This window comes from Phyllostomus discolor, chromosome 6 (genome assembly GCF_004126475.2).
Source record: "Phyllostomus discolor isolate MPI-MPIP mPhyDis1 chromosome 6, mPhyDis1.pri.v3, whole genome shotgun sequence".
In the NCBI taxonomy this organism is placed as follows: domain Eukaryota; kingdom Metazoa; phylum Chordata; class Mammalia; order Chiroptera; family Phyllostomidae; genus Phyllostomus; species Phyllostomus discolor.
Genome location: NC_040908.2, coordinates 117,183,405 through 117,207,524, shown reverse-complemented (window position 1 = coordinate 117,207,524; position 24,120 = coordinate 117,183,405). Strand labels below are relative to the sequence as shown.

At 40.0% G+C, this 24,120-nt stretch overlaps 1 protein-coding gene across 6 annotated transcripts; it reads right to left on the bottom strand.

Annotated features, from left to right (window-relative positions):
- Positions 1-273: 273 nt before the first annotated feature.
- Positions 274-24,120, bottom strand: ALG8 (ALG8 alpha-1,3-glucosyltransferase). Of its 6 annotated transcripts, none has more exons than XM_036028758.1 (13): positions 24,059-24,120; positions 17,775-17,853; positions 16,758-16,951; positions 14,681-14,790; positions 13,690-13,757; positions 10,045-10,171; positions 9,131-9,234; positions 8,250-8,370; positions 5,765-5,904; positions 4,319-4,458; positions 2,920-3,017; positions 2,534-2,606; positions 274-917 (listed from the first exon to the last, which is right to left on the bottom strand). In XM_036028758.1, the coding sequence occupies exons 1-13, from the start codon at positions 24,085-24,087 to the stop codon at positions 686-688; spliced, it is 1,515 nt and encodes a 504-aa protein (XP_035884651.1). In that variant the 5' UTR covers positions 24,088-24,120; the 3' UTR covers positions 274-685. The 6 variants fall into 6 exon arrangements, with proteins under 6 accessions (XP_035884651.1, XP_028372520.1, XP_035884653.1 ...); XM_028516719.2 differs by lacking the exon at positions 24,059-24,120 and adding an exon at positions 21,484-21,644; XM_036028760.1 differs by lacking the exon at positions 24,059-24,120 and adding an exon at positions 21,519-21,634.

Below are 24,120 nucleotides of genomic sequence, written 5' to 3'. Positions count from 1 at the left end.
TGAAGAAAGTCTGAGAAACGGCAGTCTTACCAAAACTGCAGTGCTCGCTATTAAAATAGATGAATTGTACCAGATATCCTTAACTCAGTGTAAGAGTAGATGTGGTTTATAATCCTGGCTGACAACCAAGCCATTTATTAAGTACCCCCCAAGCTCTGTGAGTATAGTCATTACATAATTCCAAAAGAAAAAAAAATCTGGAAGAAGGTGTACAGAACAGGGACAGTACACTGTCTGCTTGTGTGCATACCACTAGGAAGATGTACAAACTGGTAATGAACCAAAAAATTTTTATGCAGAAATAAAAAGTGGTATTTTATTTATATCTCCCTTAGCACATGATTCTAATTGCACTTTATAGCCTAACAGCAATGATCACAGGCTACAAAAATCCTGCCGTCGACCAGATTTCCCTGCTTGCCTGGCGCACGCGCAGCAACCTGAAAAGGCTTGGCAATGCTGACGGGGCAGGGTGAGATTTTTTTCAGATGTGTTTTGCTGCTTTTGGAGGAGCCTGGCTTCTCACCATGGTGACCATCAGGTTGCTAGGCTGGGAGAGGCCAAGCCTGGAAGAATGGTCCTCAAACAGCTCTACTGAATGGTTCATGCCACCAGCACTTTCTTTAAGTTCTGATTAACATCCCATGAAATAATTGCTTGGAATTTACCCAAGCAGTTCCTTTATTCATTGCTTCCTTGTCTTGCCAGCAGGAGGGTCAGTCAATGCTGAAAGATACAGTTTGAACCAAGCGTATGCGATGCCCACTGCACAATACGCTGAGGTCAGTAGCAAAGGGAGAAAGGAGTACTTCAGCTTCCAGGAGGTGAAAGGGAATACAAATTCACAGAAGACTTCCAGAGGCCCCAGGCCAAGGAGGTAGAAAGTTTCCATCCAATTAAAAAGAGGTTTTTCTTTCCTGCAGAAAAAGGAGAGAAAGGTCTGGTTTAGATGAGTCACTCTGGTTTTGCAAACATTTCTCAGCTAAAGCTTCCCATCTGTGCTGTCCTGACAAGCGGCACAGCCAAAGCCAGAGGCAAGAGTGCATTGAATTTCACATTTAGAAAAACGGTAATGACAGACCATTACGTTACCTCAACAACCCAAATGCACCCAATCATCATCCACTTACGCTGTCACTTAGCTGAAGTTCTGAGAGAGAATTACTGTGGCTACGTATTTGGAAGAGGAAAGAGGGCTAGATGAAGTGATGTTAAAATAAGAACCTGGCAACAACATACAATTTTTTGTTTTGGTAAAAAAACATAAAATTTGCTATTTTATTTTTTACCATTTTTTAAGTATATAATCCAGTAGCATTGAGCATACTGACAAAGTTGTACAACCATTACCACTATCTATTTTCAAAGCATTTTCATCACACATGCACAAAAACCCCAAACCAAAAATAAACAAAAAAACGTCAAAACATTTTCATCACCCCTAAGGGAATCTCTGGAAACATTAAGCAGTAACTGCCCATTTCCCCACACCCCTGTTCCCATAACCACTAACCCACTCTGTCTCTGAATTTGCCCATTCTAGACTCCTTCTGTCTCTGGCTCATTTCACTTAGCCTAAGTTTTCAAGGTTCATCTGTATTGTAGAATATACATCAGAACTTCATTCCTCTTTCTGGCTGAAAAGTATTCACACACAGACACACACACACTTTTGTTTATTCATTCACTTGTGGATGGACACTTGGGTTCTTTTCACCTTTTGGCTGCTGTGAATAACACCTTAATGAACACTGGTGTACAAGTACCTGTTTTAGAACCTGTTTTCAATTATTCTGTGTATACATCTAAGAGTGGAATTGCTGGGTCATACTGTTATAACTGAGTTTTGAAACAAGTAAATATATAAAGTTTTATGAACACATTCAGATACAAACCATAAGAAAATACTAAAAAATTATACACATATTACAAAAAGTTTAGAAAAGAAAAGCATTCCTTCCATGATTCTATTCCATCTGTAATTCTAAGATATGTAAAAATTTTGACTCACACATAATGCATATTTTACATTCCATTTTTTACTTCTTATATAAGGTTTAAAAAAAAATTCCAGAGAAAGAGGAAGGGATGGAGTAGGTGGTCGGGGGTGGGTGGGGGCAGGAATAGAGAGAGAGAGAGAGAAAAAGAGAAATATTGATTGGTTGCTTCACATATGTGCCCCAACCGGAGACCAAACCCGCAACCTAGGCACATGCCACCAGGAATCAAACCCACGACCTTTCAGTTTACCAGATGACACTCCAACCAAGTGAGCCACATGGGCCAGGGCAGGTTCTCATACAGGTTTTATAAGCCGGGTAGTCCCTCCTCAAATATTCCCCCAAACTAAAGATATGATCTATCTTTGGTTGGCACGTCAGAGTAATGGGATTATGGGTAATGTCTCCATTTCCTAATTTTCTATAATGTTATATTACTGTTATTAAAAATAATTTTTAAAAGGCTCATTACACATTTAAGAGCAAACGTTTCACAAGATTAAATATAACTTTAAATGTGTTTTTTGTATTACCTGAATAGAGTCTTCAGTGAGGAAATACTGTAGGTGGTAAATAGTAACATGAGTAAGATTTTAATGGGAAGTTCTGTTAAAAGAAGAAAAACAAATACAGGTGACAATTTAGTTGATAAGAGAAAGGCCTTCGAGATTCCAGACACTACAAACACACTGACACCACTACATAGCGCTAGTAATGCTTTTTGAGCTCAACTGTGCGTTTGTTTGACATCTGAAGACACTGAGAGCCAGGGACAGATTGTGGGTTTTACTTAAGAGAATAGATGAGCTCTCTCCTTCTAAGAGACTTGACAGTTGTTTAAATCAGACAGAATTGATCTCCAGGCTCTGTGGAAAAGGGCATGGCAATCAAATCTGCCGCTCGAAAGGACGCTGTTTACCTGGTGCAGTGAAGAGCAGAGGGAAGAGGGAATAGTGTCCTGCTGTGGTCAGAATCAGAAAAATTGACGCATCTCTTGCTTTTCCCACAGACAGAAGGCTAAAAATAAAAAAAAATTCATAATAAACTCCTTGAAACAACAAATAAAACTTACATCTGCAAATAGCTCAAATAAACTGCCTCTATTATCATTTCTAGAACTAGCTTAAGCATAATATAACACAGTACTCTTTGCTACAAGTCAAATTCAATTGAGAACATTAATTTTTTAGCGGGAAACTTCAAGCAGTTGATAGGAGGATGTAACACACTGCATCGGAGGATACTCAAAAAAAAGAATCTAGCTGCCTTGTGTAACTAACTGCCTGCTTCCAAGAAAGGACTACTGCAGGGCTGGGAGTGGCCTGGTGGTGGGTAGCCAGGAAACAGAGCTTGGCAGTTTAATTTCCAACCCTACAGCTCTGCTCTCGGACAATGCCCTGAGCCTGCTGGTGTTCAATAAAAACTGTAACTAAAGACATTAGAAATTTTGCTCTATTTTTTAATTTGGAAACTCCAAGTTGTTAAATGATCCCAGACAAGCCATATACTGGCCTGACCAATTTGCCTATGGTTCTTTCAGAGCCTAAATGATTTCTCTCAGGACTTAAAAAAATCTCAAGGAAAAATGCAAATTCTACTACCATCTATCTATCTGCTGGGTTTTCCTTATATACAAAATGGACACTACTCCATTTAAAATGCATTTTTAGTATGGCACAGTGTAAAGATCATAAGATTCAGGTTTAAGTCCTACTCTGCTGCTTACTGGCTGTGTGACTTTGAATAAGTCATTTAAACTCTCTGAGCCCCAGTTGCTGCAGATGTTAAGAGAGGAGATGATATTCATTTATTCTAATTATCTTCAAGGTTGTTGTGAGGCTCAGAAGAGCACAAAAAGAAAACAAATCCCCTCAAAATCACAGTTCTGAAAAACCTGAATGCTGTATCTATGTCAGGGATTGTTGCACAACGGATTCAATCCTTTCCTTAACTAACAACACTTAACAAGGAACAGTGGACCTTACTTTCTTGGATGTGATGACACCAAAGCCCACACTTTTTTCCCACTATGCTGCCACTCAATATCCAGATCTAACAGCCTGGGGTCACGGTGCTTAATCACTGCAGTACCACTTACACCAAAATGTGCAGGACCAATATGTCCAATTTTGTATACCTTAGAACCTTCACAGGTTGCAAGGATCCAAAGTTAAGCATCCCTGTCCTGTCTTAGTACATACCTGTGCCTGCACATCTTGGCACTCGCCATCCCACTGAACATGTCAAGAACGGACATCAAACAGAAAACAATAGAACCACATTGAAATACTCCAGAAATGCCGACTGACTGAGCTTACCTCATTGGGAGAACCGCTAGGAGGATGGCTTTCTCATGGACGTGCCACCCAAACATGAAGGAGCTCAAGGCACAAAGGATGAGACATCGGAGAAAGCCTCTGGGCCCTTGGGGTTTAAACCAAAGACAGAAAATAGAGGGCTAGAAACAACAGGCAAAGATGAAACTTCAGTATCATTTGAAATAGGCATCACGGAATAGGCATTCACAGTTCAGGTGAATACAGTTTGCACCATCGCTGAAAAACAGATCATAAGACTATTCTCCATTAAACTGATGTGATTCATCACTTTGTAAACAGTCCACTGAAAATTAACTGTGCAAAAAAAGCCATTTAGGTATATAATTCATTAAAATTAGTAAGAAATGATATTAAGTTCAAAGATATCCAGTATAACCCCTTACATCTTCATAATTAATTAATAGTCACTGAACCTATAGGTCAAACTACAAAAGTTCATAGATATTTTGGGGCTAATAATAATTAGATTTTACCACATTGATAAACAAACACCTAGCTTTGTGGGCTGGAGTATAATTTACAATAAATCTGTGGCCTCTGTAAGCAGCTTACAGGTCTGAGGTGTTAGTGGGAAGTTGTACCTCAGAGCACCTGAACCAGGAGGCCACAGAACCTAATTCCCCACTGGTCCTGTCGCGTGATTCAGTGGGGTCAGGTGTCTTGACAGTAGGCTCAATCATTCAGAAGTCAAAATTAAAGTTGAGTGTAATTATAGGTAGGATTGAGTTATTTCTATTGAATTCTACTAAAATTATGCCTGGAATCAAAGGCATCAGAATTACTAACAAACAATACAAATAAAGCCTCTAACAGCATCCGACTCAGATTCCTACCTGATGCTCAAAGAGCCAACACTGACTTTCTCCTCATCTATGTCAATGCAGTCCCAGACAGCTCTGGATTTCTGCTCAGCAAGCCATGGATGGAAACAACAACATAAACCTCAGATGTCCCCACTACAAACGTCCTCCTCCTTCTCCACCAGGTGGCCGGTGCTCCCTTCTCCGGGGGCTTTTCTTTTTCTTCATCCCACTGGCCATCCTTCTTTACAGTGTTTGAAGTCACTCTAAGACAGGGGTGTCAAACTTTCATTTTCACCGAGGGCCACATCAGCTTCACGGTTGCCTTCAAAGGGCTGAATGTAATTTTAGGACTATATATATGCAACTACTCCTTAACAGTTAAGTGAGAGCTCAGAGCTGCCGCCAGGTAGAAAAACAAGGTGATGGTCTGGATAACACAAGGTGGAGGGCCGTGTGTTTGCCACCTGTGCTCTAAGAAGTGCTAGGCAGTGCCTCAATCTGCAGTGGGGTCACAGCCCTGGGAACTTAGGCTATGGCTGAAAAAACTCGAAAGTTGAAATTTAACCACACAGAAGTGAAGCAGAGAAAACTCAAGAAATGAGTACTACTGGTGAATTCTTACCGCTATGGCGATCAGAGTGCAGAGGAGGGTGGCCAAGGGCGTCACTGAGGGCAGGACCGTGTGTTGGAACTGCTGAACCAAACCACTTGTCATTGAGGCCTTAGGGATCTTGTTGGGATCAAGAAGTTTCAATTTTAAACCTACACAGTAAGTAGACATTTTGTTTTGTTTTGATCAATGATGTGCCATATTTTACCAATCAATTTCTTGAGAAAAAAATAATAAGCTACGACATCTTTGAACTATAACTAGTTCAAAGTTAAGATTTCACTAACTCAATTCTGTGTTATTCTACCTAAAATGCTGCCGGTTCTGAGATTACACCATGCAAGAGCTGTCTGAACTGGAACTGGAAATCTGTGCAGTTTAACAGGGGCCTTGCTGGCAGGCGGCATGAAGAGCAATCTGCTCCCACCCCTAAAATGAAGTGAGCTTTCTGAAATACAGGACTGACCGAGTCACAGCCCAGCTCTGAACTGTCCACTGCCTCCAGGGCCAAGTCCGCATCCTAAGCACGGCACACAGTATCTTCCACAACCGGGCCCCTTCCTGCCTCACCAGCCTCAGCTCCTCCATGTTGTTAAAGGTGACGTGGCCACAGTGACCTGACATACCACTCTCAACACTTACGTCCCTTTGTATGGGCAATTCCCTTTGTTTAGAATAGCCTACTCACTTTGCAAAGTTAACTCCCAATTCTCTCATCTGAGAAAGCTCCTAAATCAAGAAATAAAGCTGACTTTGTTGTGGGCCAGGTGTACCTTGCACATGTCTCTACTGCTTACCACACTACACTGTATCTGCTGACATACTCATTTCCTCTACTGTACTGGGGGTTCCTTAAAGGCTGGAACGATGAGTAATTCATTCCTGTCCCCAGCACATTGGAGTTCAAGAAATGCTTATTAAATTATCTAAGTCTGAGGACGATGATGCAAGCCCCATCCCAAAGCAGCTGATAGGACGGTCAGGGGTAGTCTGAGACAGAGCCCTGCATAATGTTGCTACAAATCAATGAAATGTGGGAATGGTACATACTACCAAAATATTGTCTAGTCATCCCCCTCTTCGCTTTTCCTTCAGCCTAATGATTCTCTCTCAAAGCTAACCACAACCTCCCTGAAACATACTTGCCTCATCTGCCACAGACTTTCCACTAAGACAGCTTTAAGACAGATACCCGAAATCAGGAGTTTCCTGACTCAGACAAGGCAAGTGACCCTTGTACCTTACCCCATGCTAGTTGTTTAAAGCTTTTTTGAAGTATGTTAAGAAACTACTTTTTAAGAGTGCCATGTATATCAAAACTAGATTCACAATGGATGAAAGATGGGACCAAATTAGGATTTCCTACAAGTACTTTCCAAAACCAGTAACAACAGCCTCGATGCATTAAGCACATATAATGTGCCAGGGATTTACAGCCATTACTTTGAGGCCCTGAGGCACACAGAATGGGGTAACCTGCCCAAAGCCACCAACTAGTGAGTAGTGGAACTGACGCCAGTTCTGTCTAGTTGCAGAGCCTCTGCTGCTGACAACACAGCACTTCTCTATTGCTGAATTTGTTTCACACTACATGCTTCATGGAAATAAATACTATTATCTCCTTATTACAGCGAAGAAGGCAAAACTAGAGGAATTAAATGACTTGCACAGTGCCTTGCAGCCAGCAATTTATGCAGGTGGGCCCCAACCAAAGTATCAGATTCTAGATCCTAGATGAGGAGTCGATAAACTCCAGCCCGAGGGCCAAATCCAGCCAGTGACCTGTTTTGGCACAGCCCCGAAACTCTGAATGTTTTTTTTTTACATTGAATAGGTTGTAAACAAACAAACAAACAAATAAGACATCTATGTGGTCTGCAAAGCCTAAAGTATCTGTTAACTAGCCCACTACAGAAAACGTTTCCATACCCTCCACTCAACCCTGCCACTTCCCATACAGTTAGGCTGTACTCACAAATGAAGACCGTGAGTTATTTTCAGTAGAACCATCTCAGGTATAAATTACTTCTCATCACAATCCAAACTTAAAAACATAGCCCAGATTTTCCATTTCTGCTCATCTCATGCTGAAGTGCATGGCTATCATTTCCCGTACTGGTTTTACTTAAAGAGTCACAACTTACATACTCTTCGGGCCAGCTTCTCCCCATATTTAAGTTTAAAAGTAGGATTGACTACTGAAGAGTGTTTTATTTATGGCAAAAACTACTTTTAAAAATGTCTAAATATTTAATTTTTTTCCACAAGGAAAGGATCAACAACCTTATTGCCACTAAGAGCTTTCATAAGACACAGTCTGTTCACGGCACTGAAGACTCCCTAGAAGAACCACCCCCTGTTCATTCTGACAGCTGAAATGCAAGGCTGGGGAACAAGCATTCAACCTCATTCAAAATACACAGCAAATTTTTTCACTTCTGAATGGGGTAAGCCCTTTCAATGTTCAGAGTCTGAATGAGAAAGCTTGCTACCATACCGATGACAGACAGCACTTTATCCAAAGCACTGTACAAAGCCCAGAAGTTTGGAGCCCAGTACGCATGGCAGAGGCCCCGTTTGAACGGGAAGAGCCGGGAGAAGACTTGAGGCAGTTGGTTCTGTTGAAAAGAGATTAAACAGTGATCAATCTTTTCCAAATTCAACAAGAGAACTGTCTTTAGCACAGTGCATAGATAATTATGAGGTCTGAGTTCCAGTCTTTATTCCTTCAAGTAAAGACTGTCATCTTGAGCAGTTCACAGAACCTCTTCTGTCTAACCTGCTGATCCGTCCAGCGACAAGACACACAAAAGTACTTTGAATACCATCCAATACTATTATAATATCAGTATAATAAGGGAAGCATTTATGAGGCACAAAGGAGAAAGACTGCAGCTTATCTAAGTCTCCTGAAGAGAAGGCAACAGCAGGGAAGACTGTACAAGACACATTGCTTTCTAGTTCTAGCACAAATTAAAATTAATTGGCCGAATTCAGGGTGAGGGAAGAAGGAAAAATATATTTGCTGAACATTTCTAACATTCTAGGCACTTTAGAATGCTGTCAGTGAATGACTGTGGAAGTGCGTCAAGTTTTGAGGTTATAAAGAGAGTTCAGCAAGCAGGCAAGGCAGCAAGTACAGAGTCTGCAGATTACAATGACTGTGTGCAAGACACACAGTTAAACATATGAACACACACACATACGTATTTGAATGTGCAAAGAAATGACTCAAGGAATGCCATTCCTGTGTTCAGAGAGTCATACTGAAGAGCTGTAAAAAAGGACTAGTTTTGCCTATTTTATATTTTAAATTTATTCTGTCTTTCTAAACAACACAAAAACCATGTATTACTTTATAAAAAAGAAAAGGCTTACCAAGGCTAGGAAAGGACCCAACGAAAGAGCAGAAACTAGAAAAACAATCAGTCCCAGGGAAATAAATCGGGCATAACTGAAACTGTTCCATCGAACGGACCCATCTACAAAAAAGAAACATTCTCATTAAACAGGAGCATGGAAAACCGTAACGTATATGGACTATGTGCCGAAACTGGAAGGATCCCCTGATAATACACCAATCAATCTTTATGATGTGGCAAGAGCAGAGAAAAGTCAGAATGGGTCAGGGGTTATAGCATGAATAGCTGAGAGGTATCTGTTGTGCTTCATGTAACCTCACCAAGCAAGCCACCACATCAAGAAAAAATATGGAGTTGGCCAAAAGGTTAGTTTTTTTTCTCTGTATGATGGTTCTAGTAACATTTAGTTGTCGTTAACTTCATTCGACACAATTTTGTTAGATGGTATTGTGACAACTGTCATATCAGTGCATACTTTTTAAGAAACTTATTGAAACTAGTTAATTACTGTGCAGCCATTTAATATTGAAGATGGAAGAAAATATGCAACATTTTTGGTGTGTTATGCTTTATTATTTCAAGAAAGGTAAAAATGCAACTGAAATGCCACAGATTTGTGCAGTGTGTGGAGAAGGAGCTATAATTGATCGAATGTGTCAAAAGTGGTTAACAAAGTTTTGTGCCAGAGATTTCTCACTGGATGATGCTCCATGGTTGGGTAGACCAGATGAAGTTGATAGTGATCAAATCGAGACATTAATTGAGAACAATGTTATGCCACGTGGGAGAGAGCTGACATATCAAAATATCCAAGTCAATAAAGTTATTGGTGAAAATGAAAAATGTGTCTTTTATTTTACAGGAAAAATTAAACGGACTTTCTGGCCAACCCGATGGAGTACAAGAGTTGCCGCTCTCACTAACACTTGCCTGGTTTGTTGGCAGTGAAGCAGTGAGATCGCAGCAGGTATACACCGTAGGCAGGGGCTACATAGAGGTAGATGTGCTTGAGATGTAGGAGAACAGCAAAGAGAAATGCTCCTTCCACGTGCCTTTTCTGGGAGATTTAAAAGGGAAACATCACTTTAAAATTCAGGGTAAATTAAATGCAGCAATGTAGTGTCCTGGATTGGATCCTGGAACAGAAAAAGGACATTAAATCCAAGTATCAAAATTAGTTTCTCAGTCTGATAAACATACCAGTTATATAAGATGGCGACATGAGGGGAAATGGGCAAAGGATACAGGAACTATCTGTACTATCTCTGTAACCTTTCTGTAAATCTAAAATTATTTCAATAAATATGTTAAACAATACAGAATACCAGAGATGGTTGCACAATGTGAATGTACTTAACATTACTGAACTGTCTAAAAATGAGTAAGGTAGTACATTTTATGTTGTGTATTTTACCACAATTAAAAAAAAACATATTTTAAAGATGTTAAAATTAAATCCTTTTAATTGTTCTTGCACACTGACATAATACAGAAAATTAAAAGTACAAGATTTTGCCCTGGCTGGCATAGTTCAATGGATTGAACGCAGGCTGCGAACCAAGGCATCGCAGGTTCGATTCCCAGTCAGGGCACATGCCTGGGTTGCACGCCACGGCCCCCAGCAACCACACATTGATGTTTCTCTCTCTCTTTCTCCTTCCCTTCCCTCTTTGGAAATAAATAAGTAAAATCTTAAAAAAAAAGAGTACAAGATTTTTATAATTTCCCCATCTCAGACAACTAGGCATCACATACCAGATCATAAGGCACTGTGAGGAAAATAAAGTGTAAAATTATTTAAAAATACATATTTTTAAAGATATATTCTGAAATACTTAACAAATGAAACATGTCTGAGATGCATTCCAAAGTAATCCTTTGTGTGTGCATATGTGTAGAACACTATGCTATTTTCTTTACTTCTGTGTGTGATTTAAATTTTCTAAGATAAAAATGTTTAAAAATTCAGGCGAGTATTCTACATGCACTATAAGGTGAATACAGGCAAGTAATTCCAGCTAGCTTTTATACTGAGTCTAGCGGGTTCATAAATTTCTTATTTCAACAAATATTTATTCAGTTCTAAGCCTGACGCTGAGGCACAGGACACATCACCCTGACAACGCACTGCAAATTCTCCCTCAGGAACCGAAGCCCAGAGAATTAAATTGCCCTCACCCCTTACAAAGTTTTACAATAGCTGGAGTTGATTTCTGGAGGCGAGGAGTGAGAGCTTCAATGAATACTTATAATGCTATGCCACCAAAATATTATTTAAACCTTGTATTACAGGTCAGGTAACATATAGCATGATCAGGCTGAAGGCATGAAGGGCAGTACTTGATCCTAACGAACTACCTAAGAGAACTAAAGGTATTCTGATTAAAAAGAGAAACACCCAAGTTGACTACAACTACAGAAGTGTGAGTTCTACCTACCTCCCAGGAATTCTGGAAGGATCAAATGAGATAACGTCCTGGGGTTCAGCAAGGGAAACTGTCAGAGGGACCCTGGAAGGCCAGGTTCCTTCTCTCACTTGTCTCATCAGGTGTGGTCTGGAATAGATGAGTTGGGAATAATAGGGAAGAACAGTGAGATGGTCCCAGATCTCTCTTCACCAATTTTATAATTTAAGATTCAGAGAAGGTCTAGCTGGTTCTCTATAGCTACACTTTTCATTTGTTCAACAACCATTTATTGAACACCAGTTACGTTCCCAGTTCTGTGTGTTTTTTTTATGGTTAAAAACTTATTCAGACACTTGTAATTGACAAATAACTTTAAGACAGATTATCAAATGTGATCTTTCCAAAGTCCCTGTGAGGTAGGTAACCCCATTTAACAAATAAAAATATAACAAGGGGTAAATTTCATTTTAAGGTTGAGAAAACAGAGGCTGAGAGGATTAAATGACTTGCACCGGGTTAATGGTTCCCAGACCCAGCACCTTATTAAAATTCCCTGGAGATTCCTAAAGCACAATCCCAGTGGTTCTGATTCAGTCTACAGAGGGGTGACCTAAAAATCTGGATTTCTGATTTCTCCCTCTATAAAAAGGAGACTAATAATTATGGCAACTTCACAAAATGCTGGGTTGGCCAAAAAGTCTATTCAGTGTTTTCTGTAAAATAAAAAGCACATTTTTCATTTTCACCAATAACTTTATTGATTTGGATATTGTGAGTATGTCAGCTATCTCCTGCTATTGGCTTCTAGTGGGTTGAGGCCAGGGGTGCTGCTAAACATCTTCCAATGCATAAGACAGCCCCATGGCAGAGAATTATTTAGCCAAAATGTCAACAGTGCCAAGAAACTTGGCACCACTAGTAAACCACTAGTAACTACTAGTGGTTACTAGTAAACCACTTTTGACATGTTTGATCAATCACAGTACCTTCTCCACACACTGCAAAACTCACTTTTTTGCATTTCAGTTCCATTTTTACCTTTCTTGAAATAATAAAGTATAATATGCCTAAAATGTTGCATATTTTCTTTCATTTTCAATATTAAAATGGCTGCACAGTAATTCACAAATTTTGGTAAGGTTTTTAAAAAAAATGCGTGCTGAGATGACAGCTGTCACAATATCATCTAACAAAATTGTTTCAAATGAAGTTAAAGACAACTAAGTGCTACTAGAGCCATCATATGGAAAAAAACTAAATGAACTTTTTGGCCAACCCAGTAGTCGCAAGGTTTGTTCAATAAAATGTTATATAAAATGAACCTAACCTGGAGCAGAAAATGCACTTCAGTAACCCGTTTGAGTCACATACAGCTGTCCCCAACTTTTTTTGGTACCAGGGACCCATTTCGTGGAAGACAGTTTTTCCACGGACTGGGGGTGGGGGGTGGTTTGGGGGCACAGGAAGGAGGATGGTTTCAGGATGATTCAAGTGCTCACCACGTGCTATGTGGCCTGGTTCCTAATAGGCCCCGACCTGTATCCATCCACAGCCTGGAGGCTGGGATCCCCTGAATAGGGTTAGTCAGGATTTCAACCCAGGTCTTCGGTTCCAAATCCCATACCTTTCATGACACTATACTATGGGCTTCTGATGGTAAAGCCCCACCATAATAGTAATGACATTGTAAAAACTGCTGAAGATTTCATTTCTAGATAAATGATCCCAACCAAGTGTAGAATCTCAAGTGCACTTCAGGACTGCCATACTCTAAAGTTTTTAGAATACATTTTTTCATCTGTAAAATGAAGAAAACTGTCAAGAGAGAAGACAGAATGTGTGCCCTGACTGGTGCTGCTCAGTGGGTTGAGAGGAGTCCTACAAACCGGAAGGTCTCTAGTACAATGCCTGGTCAGAGTGCATGCCCCGCTGGTGGTGGGCATGAGGCAATCCATTGTTGTTTCTCTCCCCTCTCCTTTCTCTAAAAATAAATAATACTTATTTTAAAGAGCAAATATGGAATTTGTGAAAAATACTCAGTAAAAGTTGTTATTGCACTTGGTAACTCAAACAGTCAAATTTACCCATCATTCACTACCCTGTAGCCTTTATAAGCTAAAAAACAAACTTAAGGGGGGAAAATCTAATTAGCCTATTTTGTATTTACCTGAAATAACCGTGCAATGGAGAGCAGCATTAATCCGAACAAAAAGCCGTTGTACTGGAAATGAATATCTGAAGACAGGTCAAGGAAAGACAACAAAGGATACCAGATTCATAATGAACTGTACCAATAAACTGAGTTTAAAAATTGCAAATGCTTTCTTAATAGGTAAAGACAAAAATATTTCTTTCAGTTTGGACTTTTCATAATGTGTTTTCTGTAAAGTCATATACCCTGGACAAACTTACTTTAAGATTTATATTAAAGAAGAAAACCAGAAAACTTTCCCATGTTTTTTATCTTAAAGACCCAGCTGGTAAAGGGAAAAATTTTTTGTTTTGTTTTTTAGAATTAGGGACAAAATAGGAAGGGACCTAACAGCTAATGAGGACCACCAGCATATAGCACCCCACTGTTTATAGTACGTGTACAACCTTATTCATTAAGCCTCACAATGAACCTGTAAGGGAGTTTGAGCTCAGAGACATTAACCTAGTCACAGCCGAAAGCTACTCTGATGACATAACTAGGACCTGAGTCCAGGTCAAACTTAAACTTAGGCTTCTATTATTAGGGTTTTAGAACTCTGCTTGTTAATTCGTGGTCAGCCAAGCTGGCAGAAAAGCATGGAGACCTACCTGTCTGTTCCCAAATGCAACACTATGATATGCCCTTTCCTATAAAAGGCATTAGAATAATGTGCTATAAAACTATTTAATAACTATGTGTTAGATTAATCTACAGACAGTTAACAAATCCTAGTATGTTGCTTTACTTTTGGTTTAACTGGTTCTTGCATATTACCACTAAGTTATCAGGGACAAAGTTCTCTAACAGAGTCCAGTGAAGTTGGGAAGACTACGGTTGTGGGAACCCACACCCACCCCATGTGCATGTCCAAAGTAGCTCATGTATCAGAATCACCATTAGAGAAAAAATTAATCTTATAATATATAATAGAATAAGGGAATAGAATTTAATACATCAAGGATACGGTCCACAATTAACAACCCAAAGTTCCACAGCAGTAATACTGATAGAATAAACTTTGGTTTCTCTGTAAGTTCTTTACTTGCTTTTTTCCCATCAATGCACTTACAGCACCTACATTGAAAAACCAGGAAAGAATCATAAACAACTTTGATCTTCAGTAGAACATCACACTGCTTCTACAAGGTACACTGTAGCACACTCTGGTGCATTTACTAGCCCTTCCTCACGAAGCTGTCCGTGCCATTTCTGACTGCTTTAAAAGGGGATAGTAGAAACAAAGACCTCAGAGATGGTTCCATGTCTCTTTCTCAGCTATGCTGCTTTGAAACAAAGTCTTTACACTCAATAAAAAAAGAAAAGAAAAGAAAACCCAACCCCAATACAACAACAACAAAATCCCTGCTATCAAAACCCCAAAAGTAAGGGTTTTGAAAATTGAAAGGGCACACACTATTTCAGCCCTTAAGGGTGAAAAATGCAGACCAGGATGATGTAGTGCTCTACATTATATACCATCACGCCAGCCACGTGAAGAATAGAGCTTCCAGAGTTTAGGAGGGGGTGGCAGAGGGGAAAAAGAGCCAGGAACTTGTACCTCCTGATTGTCTGAATAATTTAAGGTCCAAATAATTTAAAAAACCCTTTGTAAAAATGTATGTTATTTAAAGGTAGAAAGATACATACTATAAATGACAATATCAGCTGATCCCATTCTTGTTTTATAGAGATTAATTCAGACACAGAAAAGAGGCTGAAATAACAGGCACCAGACTGCTGATAGCGACAGCTCTAAGTGGAGGGTACAGGTCATTTTTACTTTGTGCGTGTTACGTGCTTTTCTGTTTTCCAAAATTTTATAATGAGGATGTGTTAGTCTAGTAATATTTTTAAAAAATGTGTTTCACTTGAGTATTGGCATATTCTATACAACAAAAAAAAGAGACACAATAAAGATGCAATTAAAAAGCTGTAAAAGATGCCTGCTTTCCCCCCAAGGAGCCTGTTTCCTTAGAAATAGGGACCTTACACGGTAATCAAGAAAATTAAGTAAGTTACTAATTCATACACAGTGCCTGGTTCTGGGAACCAGCACATAGATTTCAATGACTTTTACCTTACTTAACTGCCCTCTCTACACTGAAGATGGACTTGAATTCTACTCACTCTCTCCTTCTGCCTCTTCCCTAGGAACTTGAATTCAAATAATTGAGTTGAAAGAAGTACATTACAAATCACCTTTCCTTCCAACTCTTGTGAGGTCATAAACAGATTGAAAGTTAGGGTGTCAAATAGGAGTTACTCCATGAAAATAAGCAGGGGTCAAAACATTCCCAAGGGACTCTTTCCCAAATGGGGTGAGGGTGTAGTCTAGAGGGCCTCACACACAGATACGATCTACGTATGACCAGGGTCACTGAATGGACACCAGTTAGTGCTGTCACAAGCATAACAGTAGACTTCAGTATCATGACAAAATAGAAAACAACATTAACCAAAAACTTACTACTTGGAAGCCATTGTGCAAAATATTCTATTTATGTGTATTTAACTACTTAATATTAATTTATAGGTAAAAGATACAAAACAATAATATAAAATAGGAATGTAACATTAGTAGAGTGTTCATGATGGAAGAATTCAGAAGATAACTAAAAGCATTCTATAAGATTTCTTGAGTTCACTAGGATGGAAGCCCCATTGGTAGTCAGGCACAATGCACATGTGTACGTGAGTGTGTAGGGTGGGTCATGGAAGCCTTGGGGGGCCTGCTGCAAGGAAGGAAAGAGAAGCACATGGAGCCATCTGGGCGGGAGAAATGGTCTTGGAACTCTGCTTGGGACTACCTTTCGCCACACTCAATCACTTGTTCTACCTCTGCCTTATAGCCCCACCTTCTCCCCCATTTTCTTCCATAAAATTCAGGTAGACCCTGGGCAGTTTAAAACACAACAACATGGTTTTGGACTGTTCTAAAATTTGCTATTATATGAACTTTGTTTCCCCCAAGTGAGTTGTAAAGTTCATAATATAATTATTTTCTCAACACCCTCCACACAAAATGACATTCTCAGACTTACTCATGCACAGCATACACAAAGAGTGCATCTGTGAAGATGACGGAAAATCTCTGGAAAAGAATGGTCTTTGAGCTGTTATAATTCAGATTATGGACATTCAGCATCTCTTCATCAAAATATTTGGCAACATGTGACAAGGCATACTCAAACCATGCAAAAAAAGGGGGGTAGTCCAAGGTCCACTCTGAAGTTGCCTGTAGTAAAAATTGAAAGTAGAACATATCCTAAGTAACTGAGTAAACAAAGGGGGTGTGAAGATTCTCAGGTTTTTAAAAAAGCACATGAAACTGCACTTAAAATATGCCACAAATAGAGTAACTTCTATGTTAACACTGAGCAGAACATTAGAACCCATATCCTAGGTATGATCGTCAATTTCTTTAGTCAACTATAGCTCAAAAGAAATTAATCTCAAACCTTATAATAATAAACTCAATTATGACATAGTGCTATCTTGGGTTTAAGTTCTGTCTCAGATACTTAATTTTCCTATGTAAAATGAGTATCATATGCAGTTTAATAATTCTACCAGAAATAAAAATACAGACCTGGTTTTTATAAATAATAGAAGAGAATGATTTGTGTATCACCAGATGCCTACATATCACCTTTGATTATTCCTTTTCTCATAAATTGCACAACATTAGGAAGAGACAGGACCATAGAGATAATTCATCCTAAATCCTCATTTGCCAGATGAGAAACTAAGGCTTGGACAAATGAAACATACTGTGGCAGAGACAGGCCTAGAACCAATTTTTTATTGTCCCAATCCAATGTGCTTTCAAAAAGCATGTGACAAATATTATAATTACCAATTTACTGTTTGGGAAACTCTTTTTGAAGGGACTCCCTAACAGTGCTAGAGGACAGAACTGAGGAAAGAACATGCTTTTTATAAAGATTTATTTGACCTATGATCACATGGAAAACTGTTTTAACATCTATAATACTTTATGATTTCATACATCATCCTGAAAAAACCAAAACACAAAAAAGGTGAAAGTTAAAACTTACTTCATAATACCACTGTGATATTGGCAAACTGTGAGTGATAGCAAGCCAGTTTCGGTGTACTTCAAAATCTGTGGAATGGCTATTTGACAATCAGATGAATAAAATGAAACTCTGTAACATTTACCAATTTCACATTTCTAACATTTCACATTTCTACATAATGTTTTTAATGGACCTACACCCCTACATAATGACAGCTCACCATTTTTTAAAGAAACTAAGAGGCAATACGCAATCCTGAAAAACCTCATTAATCTGGAAGCCAGACCTCCTTTTGGAAAAGTTGGGAAACTTCAAGTGAAAAGGGTTTCAGAGTTATCTAAAGGGCTTACCAGCCCTGGCTGGTGTGGCTCAGTGGACTGAGCACAGGCCTGCAAACCAAAGGGTCACCGGTTTGATTTCCAATCAGGGCACATGCCTGGGTTGTGGGCCAGGTCCCCAGTTGGGGGCCTGTGAGAGGCAACCACACATTGATGTTTCCTTCTCTTTCTCCCTCCCTTCCCTAAACATAAATAAATAAATAAATAAATAAATAAATAAAATCTTTAAAAAAGTAAAACTAAAGGGCTGAACAAAAGCCCATACATTTTCTTAAAGAAGACTCCAAGCTAACTCTTGTTCACAAAGACTTCTAATAAGATTCATTACTGGAAAAGCCCTCATATACAAGCTGGATGGATTATCAAGGGTGAGTAGGAGTTCATTAGATAATAAAGGTGGGAAAAGGCTCCTGACTTGTTTTCCCATGTTGCCAAAATCTCTGTTTCCTGTTTTCCCCCTCACTGTGTATGAATATACTCAAGCATCTCCCCTGTAGGGGGGGAAAAATTTCCCCTTATTACCTCCTAGGTTCTGTGGCTGGTCTAAGAATTAAATTGACTTAAGACAGATTAACAGAAGAAAAAAGCCAATTAAATTTTTTTAAGGATCAAAAAAATTTCTTTTTAGAGAGAGGAAGAGAAACATCTATCGGTTGCCTGTTGCATGTCCCCAACCCACGCCTTCCAATGTGCAAGATGATGCCTAACCCACTGAGCCACACCAGTCATGGCAAAAAAGCCAATTTTAATTAATGAGGTATATACACCAGATCCAAAAGATATGAAAAAAAAAATATGATACTCAAAAGGCACCAGATAATTGAGCCTTATATACCATCCTCAGCTGAGTGAAGGGGTAGGGATCTGGGTCTTCAAAGGCAAAAAGGCAATTCATGAGAAGGTAAGAACAAATGTTTTGTAAACCCAGGTTGCCCTGCTAGGCAGACAAGTCTCTCAGGTGAAAAAGTGATTTCTGTTATAGCTCTCTTTCTGATACAGGCTCCCCTTCTAATGTAAATTTCCCTTACTAAAGGGTAACTTCTACTGTTTTCAGAGTTTCTCCTGTGCCTGCAGTTTCTCAAGATCATCAGTCCAAAATAACCCTTATGCCAAAGAGGCATATTTTAGAGTGGCATGTTCTGCTACTCTTCTCCCCTCTTTAGTACAATTTTTTTTTTGTTCACTGCTGTACCTCCTCTCCACATCTAGAACAGCACTTGATGCATGGATCAGGTCAATACATTCTTGTTGAATTAACCACTCACCAATGTCAACAAGTCCCACAGCAAAACCCGATTTATACTTTCCAAGTTTTACACAACCTTTCCCCAGTGACAACCCTCTTCTCAGTTTCCTAGTCAACTCCTTCTAAGTCTCTTTCACTGCTCTCCATTCGAACATTCACCAAAACTGATGAATATTATGTGTTTATGTTCTCCTAGGTAAACCTAGTTTAACGCAACTTACTGGACAATCTTATTCACACTTATTACTTCCACTATCAATTGTATAATGATGATTCCCAAATCACAATATACAACCTCAGTCTCTTCCTGAATTATAGAGACAGACATCTTCAACTTCCTGCTGACGAACTTCCTACTGACAAATGTCACCTGAATTTCTTAAAGATTCTTCAAAATCTCAATATTCAAAACTGATCTAGTGGCCTAGCAATTTCATTTCTAGGTACATATAGTAGAGTCAACAGAAATGCACACGTTTACCAAAAGACAGGTATTGGGTGTGTCTTCACGCCTCCAATTGTGTCAGTGCTTTGAGCCCTTCCTGACACCCAATCTAAAGTAAGTCCCCCTTGTTAGTCCCCTTATCGGATCCTACTCTTTTCATAACACTTAACACATTTATGATTATGTAATTACATACTTGCATTGATCTGTTTCTAGAACTGTTATTCTCATTAAACTATACCCTTTAGAGGGTTAAAGGCCACATCCATTTTGTCTTTCCCTCTAGTGCCTAGCCACAGTAACTAGTACATAATAAAGCAGTTGGTATACATTTTTTGTTTAATACAGTTACATTTATCCTATAGCTTCTATCTTACATCCCAGGGGTTTTCAGTTTGAGAAGTAGAGTATCAACTACAATTACATATGTTCTTAATCCTGGATCAGTATTAAGAGCAGTATTCAAAGTAACAACCCTGAAGACACATTTCTAGGCTGAAGTAACAAAAGCAAGAAACATCACCTTATATGCACAAACTTACAGTTAAAAGAAGTCTCTTTGATTGGCTTGAAAGGAATTTCCTACATTTTGGATTTTTCTAATTTGTTTTTAAACAAATGGAAAGATGTTTATTTGCTTTCAGTTATGCAGAAGGTCCAAGTGATCAACCCCTTCTTTTCCCAGGTCCCTATTAAGTCATTTTGCTGAACCTACATGTACATTTTATTGCTTATGTAAATTACAAATATGCATCAGTATAGATGGACATTCTACACATACAAATCTTCCCTACTCAAATCAACAAAGGCAGGTCATCAAGAAATTGAACCAAAGGATACCAGTAAACCAAACCCTAACCAGGGAGGAAAGGGAAAAAAGAAATGAGGGGAAAAGTCAAGGGAGAATTAGCAAGGATGAACATAAGATGGAAGCGAATGTAATAAATATCGAGTACCCACTATGTACACATTACCACTCGGTGGATGCTTCCTGACTGGTTTCCACACTCAGTCTTGGCCCTGCATCCGTTTTTCATACTGCAGTCTCACCTTGTGTTATCTGACCACTGCCTACATCATCCTGTGCCACTCACCTCCTCACTTATTGCTCTTGGACCACAATGGCCACTTTCTGTTCCTCACATGGCCTTTGCACTTGTTCTTTCCTATGCCTAAACTGATTTTCACATTGCTTATTCTTTTTCAGTCGTCGGATTTTAACTCAAAACATCGCCTCCTAAAAGAGAAGGAAAGCCTTGCCCCGTAGTCACAACCTGAAACTTTCATGTTTGCCTCCACCAACTCCACCCGTGCAAAAAACTGGAAGTGTCTTCCTCTGCATTGCATCTTCAGGACTTAAGAACAGTGCCTAACACAGTAGGAAACAGATAAAACACTAGCTGAATGAATAGTGGAGGTGTGTGTTCTTAATCTGCATATTAAGAATGAGGACCCTGAGGCTCAGAAACATTAAAAGACAAGGCCTGGCCGGAACCCATACATCCAGGGCTAAGAACTAGTTCTAAATTCAAATAACAATCAATGAGTGGACTGTGAAGCTTAGCAAAAGCTGAGCAGCGACTACACGACTTCCAAGTTGCCTTTCCTTCTCACACTCGGGGTCATCCACACTTTTCTCTCCCGCCCTGACCGACCGCGAGCCTCCTTGCCCAGCCCCTGACCGTGTAGACCCCTTACTAGGTGGGGATGAGAAGGCATTTGAGAAGAGTCACCCCGAGCACCAATGCCGAAAACCAGTTGCCACCACTCGCTGCAAAACCCAGTGCCGCCATTACTGCCGAGACCCTCGCCTTCTACCAACTTGGTCCGCATCCGGGCTCCCGCGCATGCGGGGAAGGCCGTCTGAGCCGGCGCCCCGGGCTGTGCGCACGCGCTAAGCTGCCCCGCCCCGGGAGGCCAGCGTTCCGGCGTTTAAACCTCCCGCTCAGTGTCATTTTACTGTCTGGCCTCACTCCCGACTTAGTGTGGCTCGCGGTTCGCCTGAGCGGGTCTCGACGGCGACCAGTTAAGTTTCATTTATTACTTCACTATTTTTTTTTCTTTTTGCCTCCCCCTTCTTCCACCCACTCCGTTACTTCATTCTTAAGTACAAGTAGTAAGACCCGGAGCAGACTTGTACTGCTCCGGGTCTTAATTTTGACCGGCGTTGGGGTATCAATACCAGTGCGATGGAGAACTATCTCTCCTAGAGACTTTACCTTGCTGGAGGAGGAGACAGCGTTCTAGTGAGAGCTACAACAGGAGATGAGCTTCAGGTAGAGAATGGCATGAGCAAAGATGCAGAGGTGAAAAACTCTCTGTGCTTTTACAACTCTGAGCTAGGGTTTTGGTGCAGCACCTCCCCAAGTGATGGAGCCCGTTCTGGAGGCAGGCTAGAGTCTAGTGCTTATACTTACTGTACAGATAACTTGGGGGTCTTGTTAAAATGTAGATTCTGATTCAGTAGGCCTAACACACTCCTGGATCATGTCATTGATGAGTTAAGTCTTGTTTAACTCATGTACTCTCTGATTTTGGACAAATGACAAATCTCTCTTAACATCGTTCTTCTTTTTTTGTAAATAGGAGATAAAAGTGGTGTCTACCTCATAAAGCGGTTGTGAGAATTAAATGAGGATGCATGTAAATTGCTTGATATGATATCATCACAGAATAAATGTTCAATAAATAATGTTTCAGAGAAGTTGAGTACCATCTTGAAAGATGCACAGCGGGTAGTAGGCAGCGTCACTCTCCCCATATGAGCTTATGTCTTCCCACAATTTCAAATGCCAACCACGTGAATATGACACTCAAATTTATGTCTCAAGGTAAGTCTTCTTTCACTCTAGACCCTAAGTCCAACAGCCTACCTGACATCTCTTAGGTGTTTTAAAGACACCTTACATTTTTGTTTCCTACTGCTATTAGAACATTACCACAGACTTAAAGTACAATCTCGAAACATCACAAATTTATTCTCTTACAGTTCTGAAGGTCAGAAGTCTAAAATTAGTCTCACTAAGGCTAAAGTCAGGGTGCCATTAGGGTTGGTTTCTTCTGGAGGCTCTGAGGGGACAATCTTTTACTTTTTGGCTTTTAGAAATAGGCTGCCTTCCTTGGCCTCTAACCTCTGGTTTCTATTGTCACATCTTTTACTTTCCTGGACCCAAATCTCCCTCTGCATCTCTCTTAAAAGGATAGTTGTGATTGCCCCTAGGGGTCACATGGATAATTCAAGATAATGTCCCCATCTCAAAATATTCAACTTAATCACACCTGTAAAGTTTCTTTTGCCGTGGAAGGTGATATTCATAGGTTCCAGGGATTAGGACACAGATATTTTTGGAGGTCATTATTCAGTTTACTGAACACCTTAAACTCAATATATCCAAAACTGAACTCATGATCTTTCAATATTATCCATTCAGAGAATGACACCAACCACACAGTTGTTACCCTCCCCTGCCCTACACCTGCAAGATCACTGTGAACTTACTAACTCAACACCCACTCCCACTTTCCTTCTTCCTTTTCCATTTCTCCTAAAGAATCTAGAAAAGTTAAACAGTTGGTCTTCCAGTTTCCCTGGCAGCTAGGAGTGGCCTGGTGACATAGTTGTGTCTAGTAAGACTTAAGCAGAAGTCTGCTGGGAGGTTTCTGGGAAAGGTTTTCTTTTCCTGATAAAAGACAGTTGCCACCCTGGCTGGTGTGGCTCAGTGAATTGAGTGCCAGCCTGTGAACCAAAGGACCACCAGTTCCATTCCCAGTCAGGGCACATGCCTGGGGTTGCAGGCCAGGTCCCCAGTAGGGGGCATGACAGGCAACCACACATTGATGATTCTCTCCCTTTCTTTCTCCCCGCCCCCCCAACCCAGTCTATAAATAAATACATAAATACATAAAATCCTTAAAAAAAGACAATTGCCGCAAATTTTGTCCCTTTTTCATTCTTTCTGCCTTTGGCTTGATCATGAGGCACAGAGCTGGACTCAGCTGTGAGGAAAAAGGGCTTTCTGTTGGTCCTGACATCATTGAGCCGCTAAACAAATCCCTCCTACCTCCAGAATTCTTATGTTCTTATTATCTAAGGATACTTTTTATCTGAGGACACACACACACACACACACACCACCCTAATGGGTTTCTGTTGGTCAAATTGTCTGCTCCTTCCAGCTAAATATTTCTAACTACTGTTGGCAAGGTCTATTTGACCTTGATAACCTCACATTCAGCCACACCCCTCCGCCCCTTAATCTTTAGCTTAACTGACCTGCTTTCAGGTTCTGGTACATGCCACATTCCCTTCTGTCACTGCATTACTTCAATCTCTGC

What these genes read in the sequence shown, in the direction of transcription:
- ALG8 (XM_028516719.2), bottom strand. Translation starts at nt 21,578, where the DNA reads ATGGCGGCACTGGGTTTTGCAGCGAGTGGTGGCAACTGGTTTTCGGCA. An exon ending in TTTGTGTATGCTGTGCATGA is followed by an intron (nt 14,791 to 16,757) that starts GTAAGTCTGAGA and finishes TTTTCAATGTAG; the next exon opens with GTGCTGTAAGTGCATTGATG. An exon ending in CTAGCGGTTCTCCCAATGAG is followed by an intron (nt 3,018 to 4,318) that starts GTAAGCTCAGTC and finishes TTTTATTTTTAG; the next exon opens with CCTTCTGTCTGTGGGAAAAG.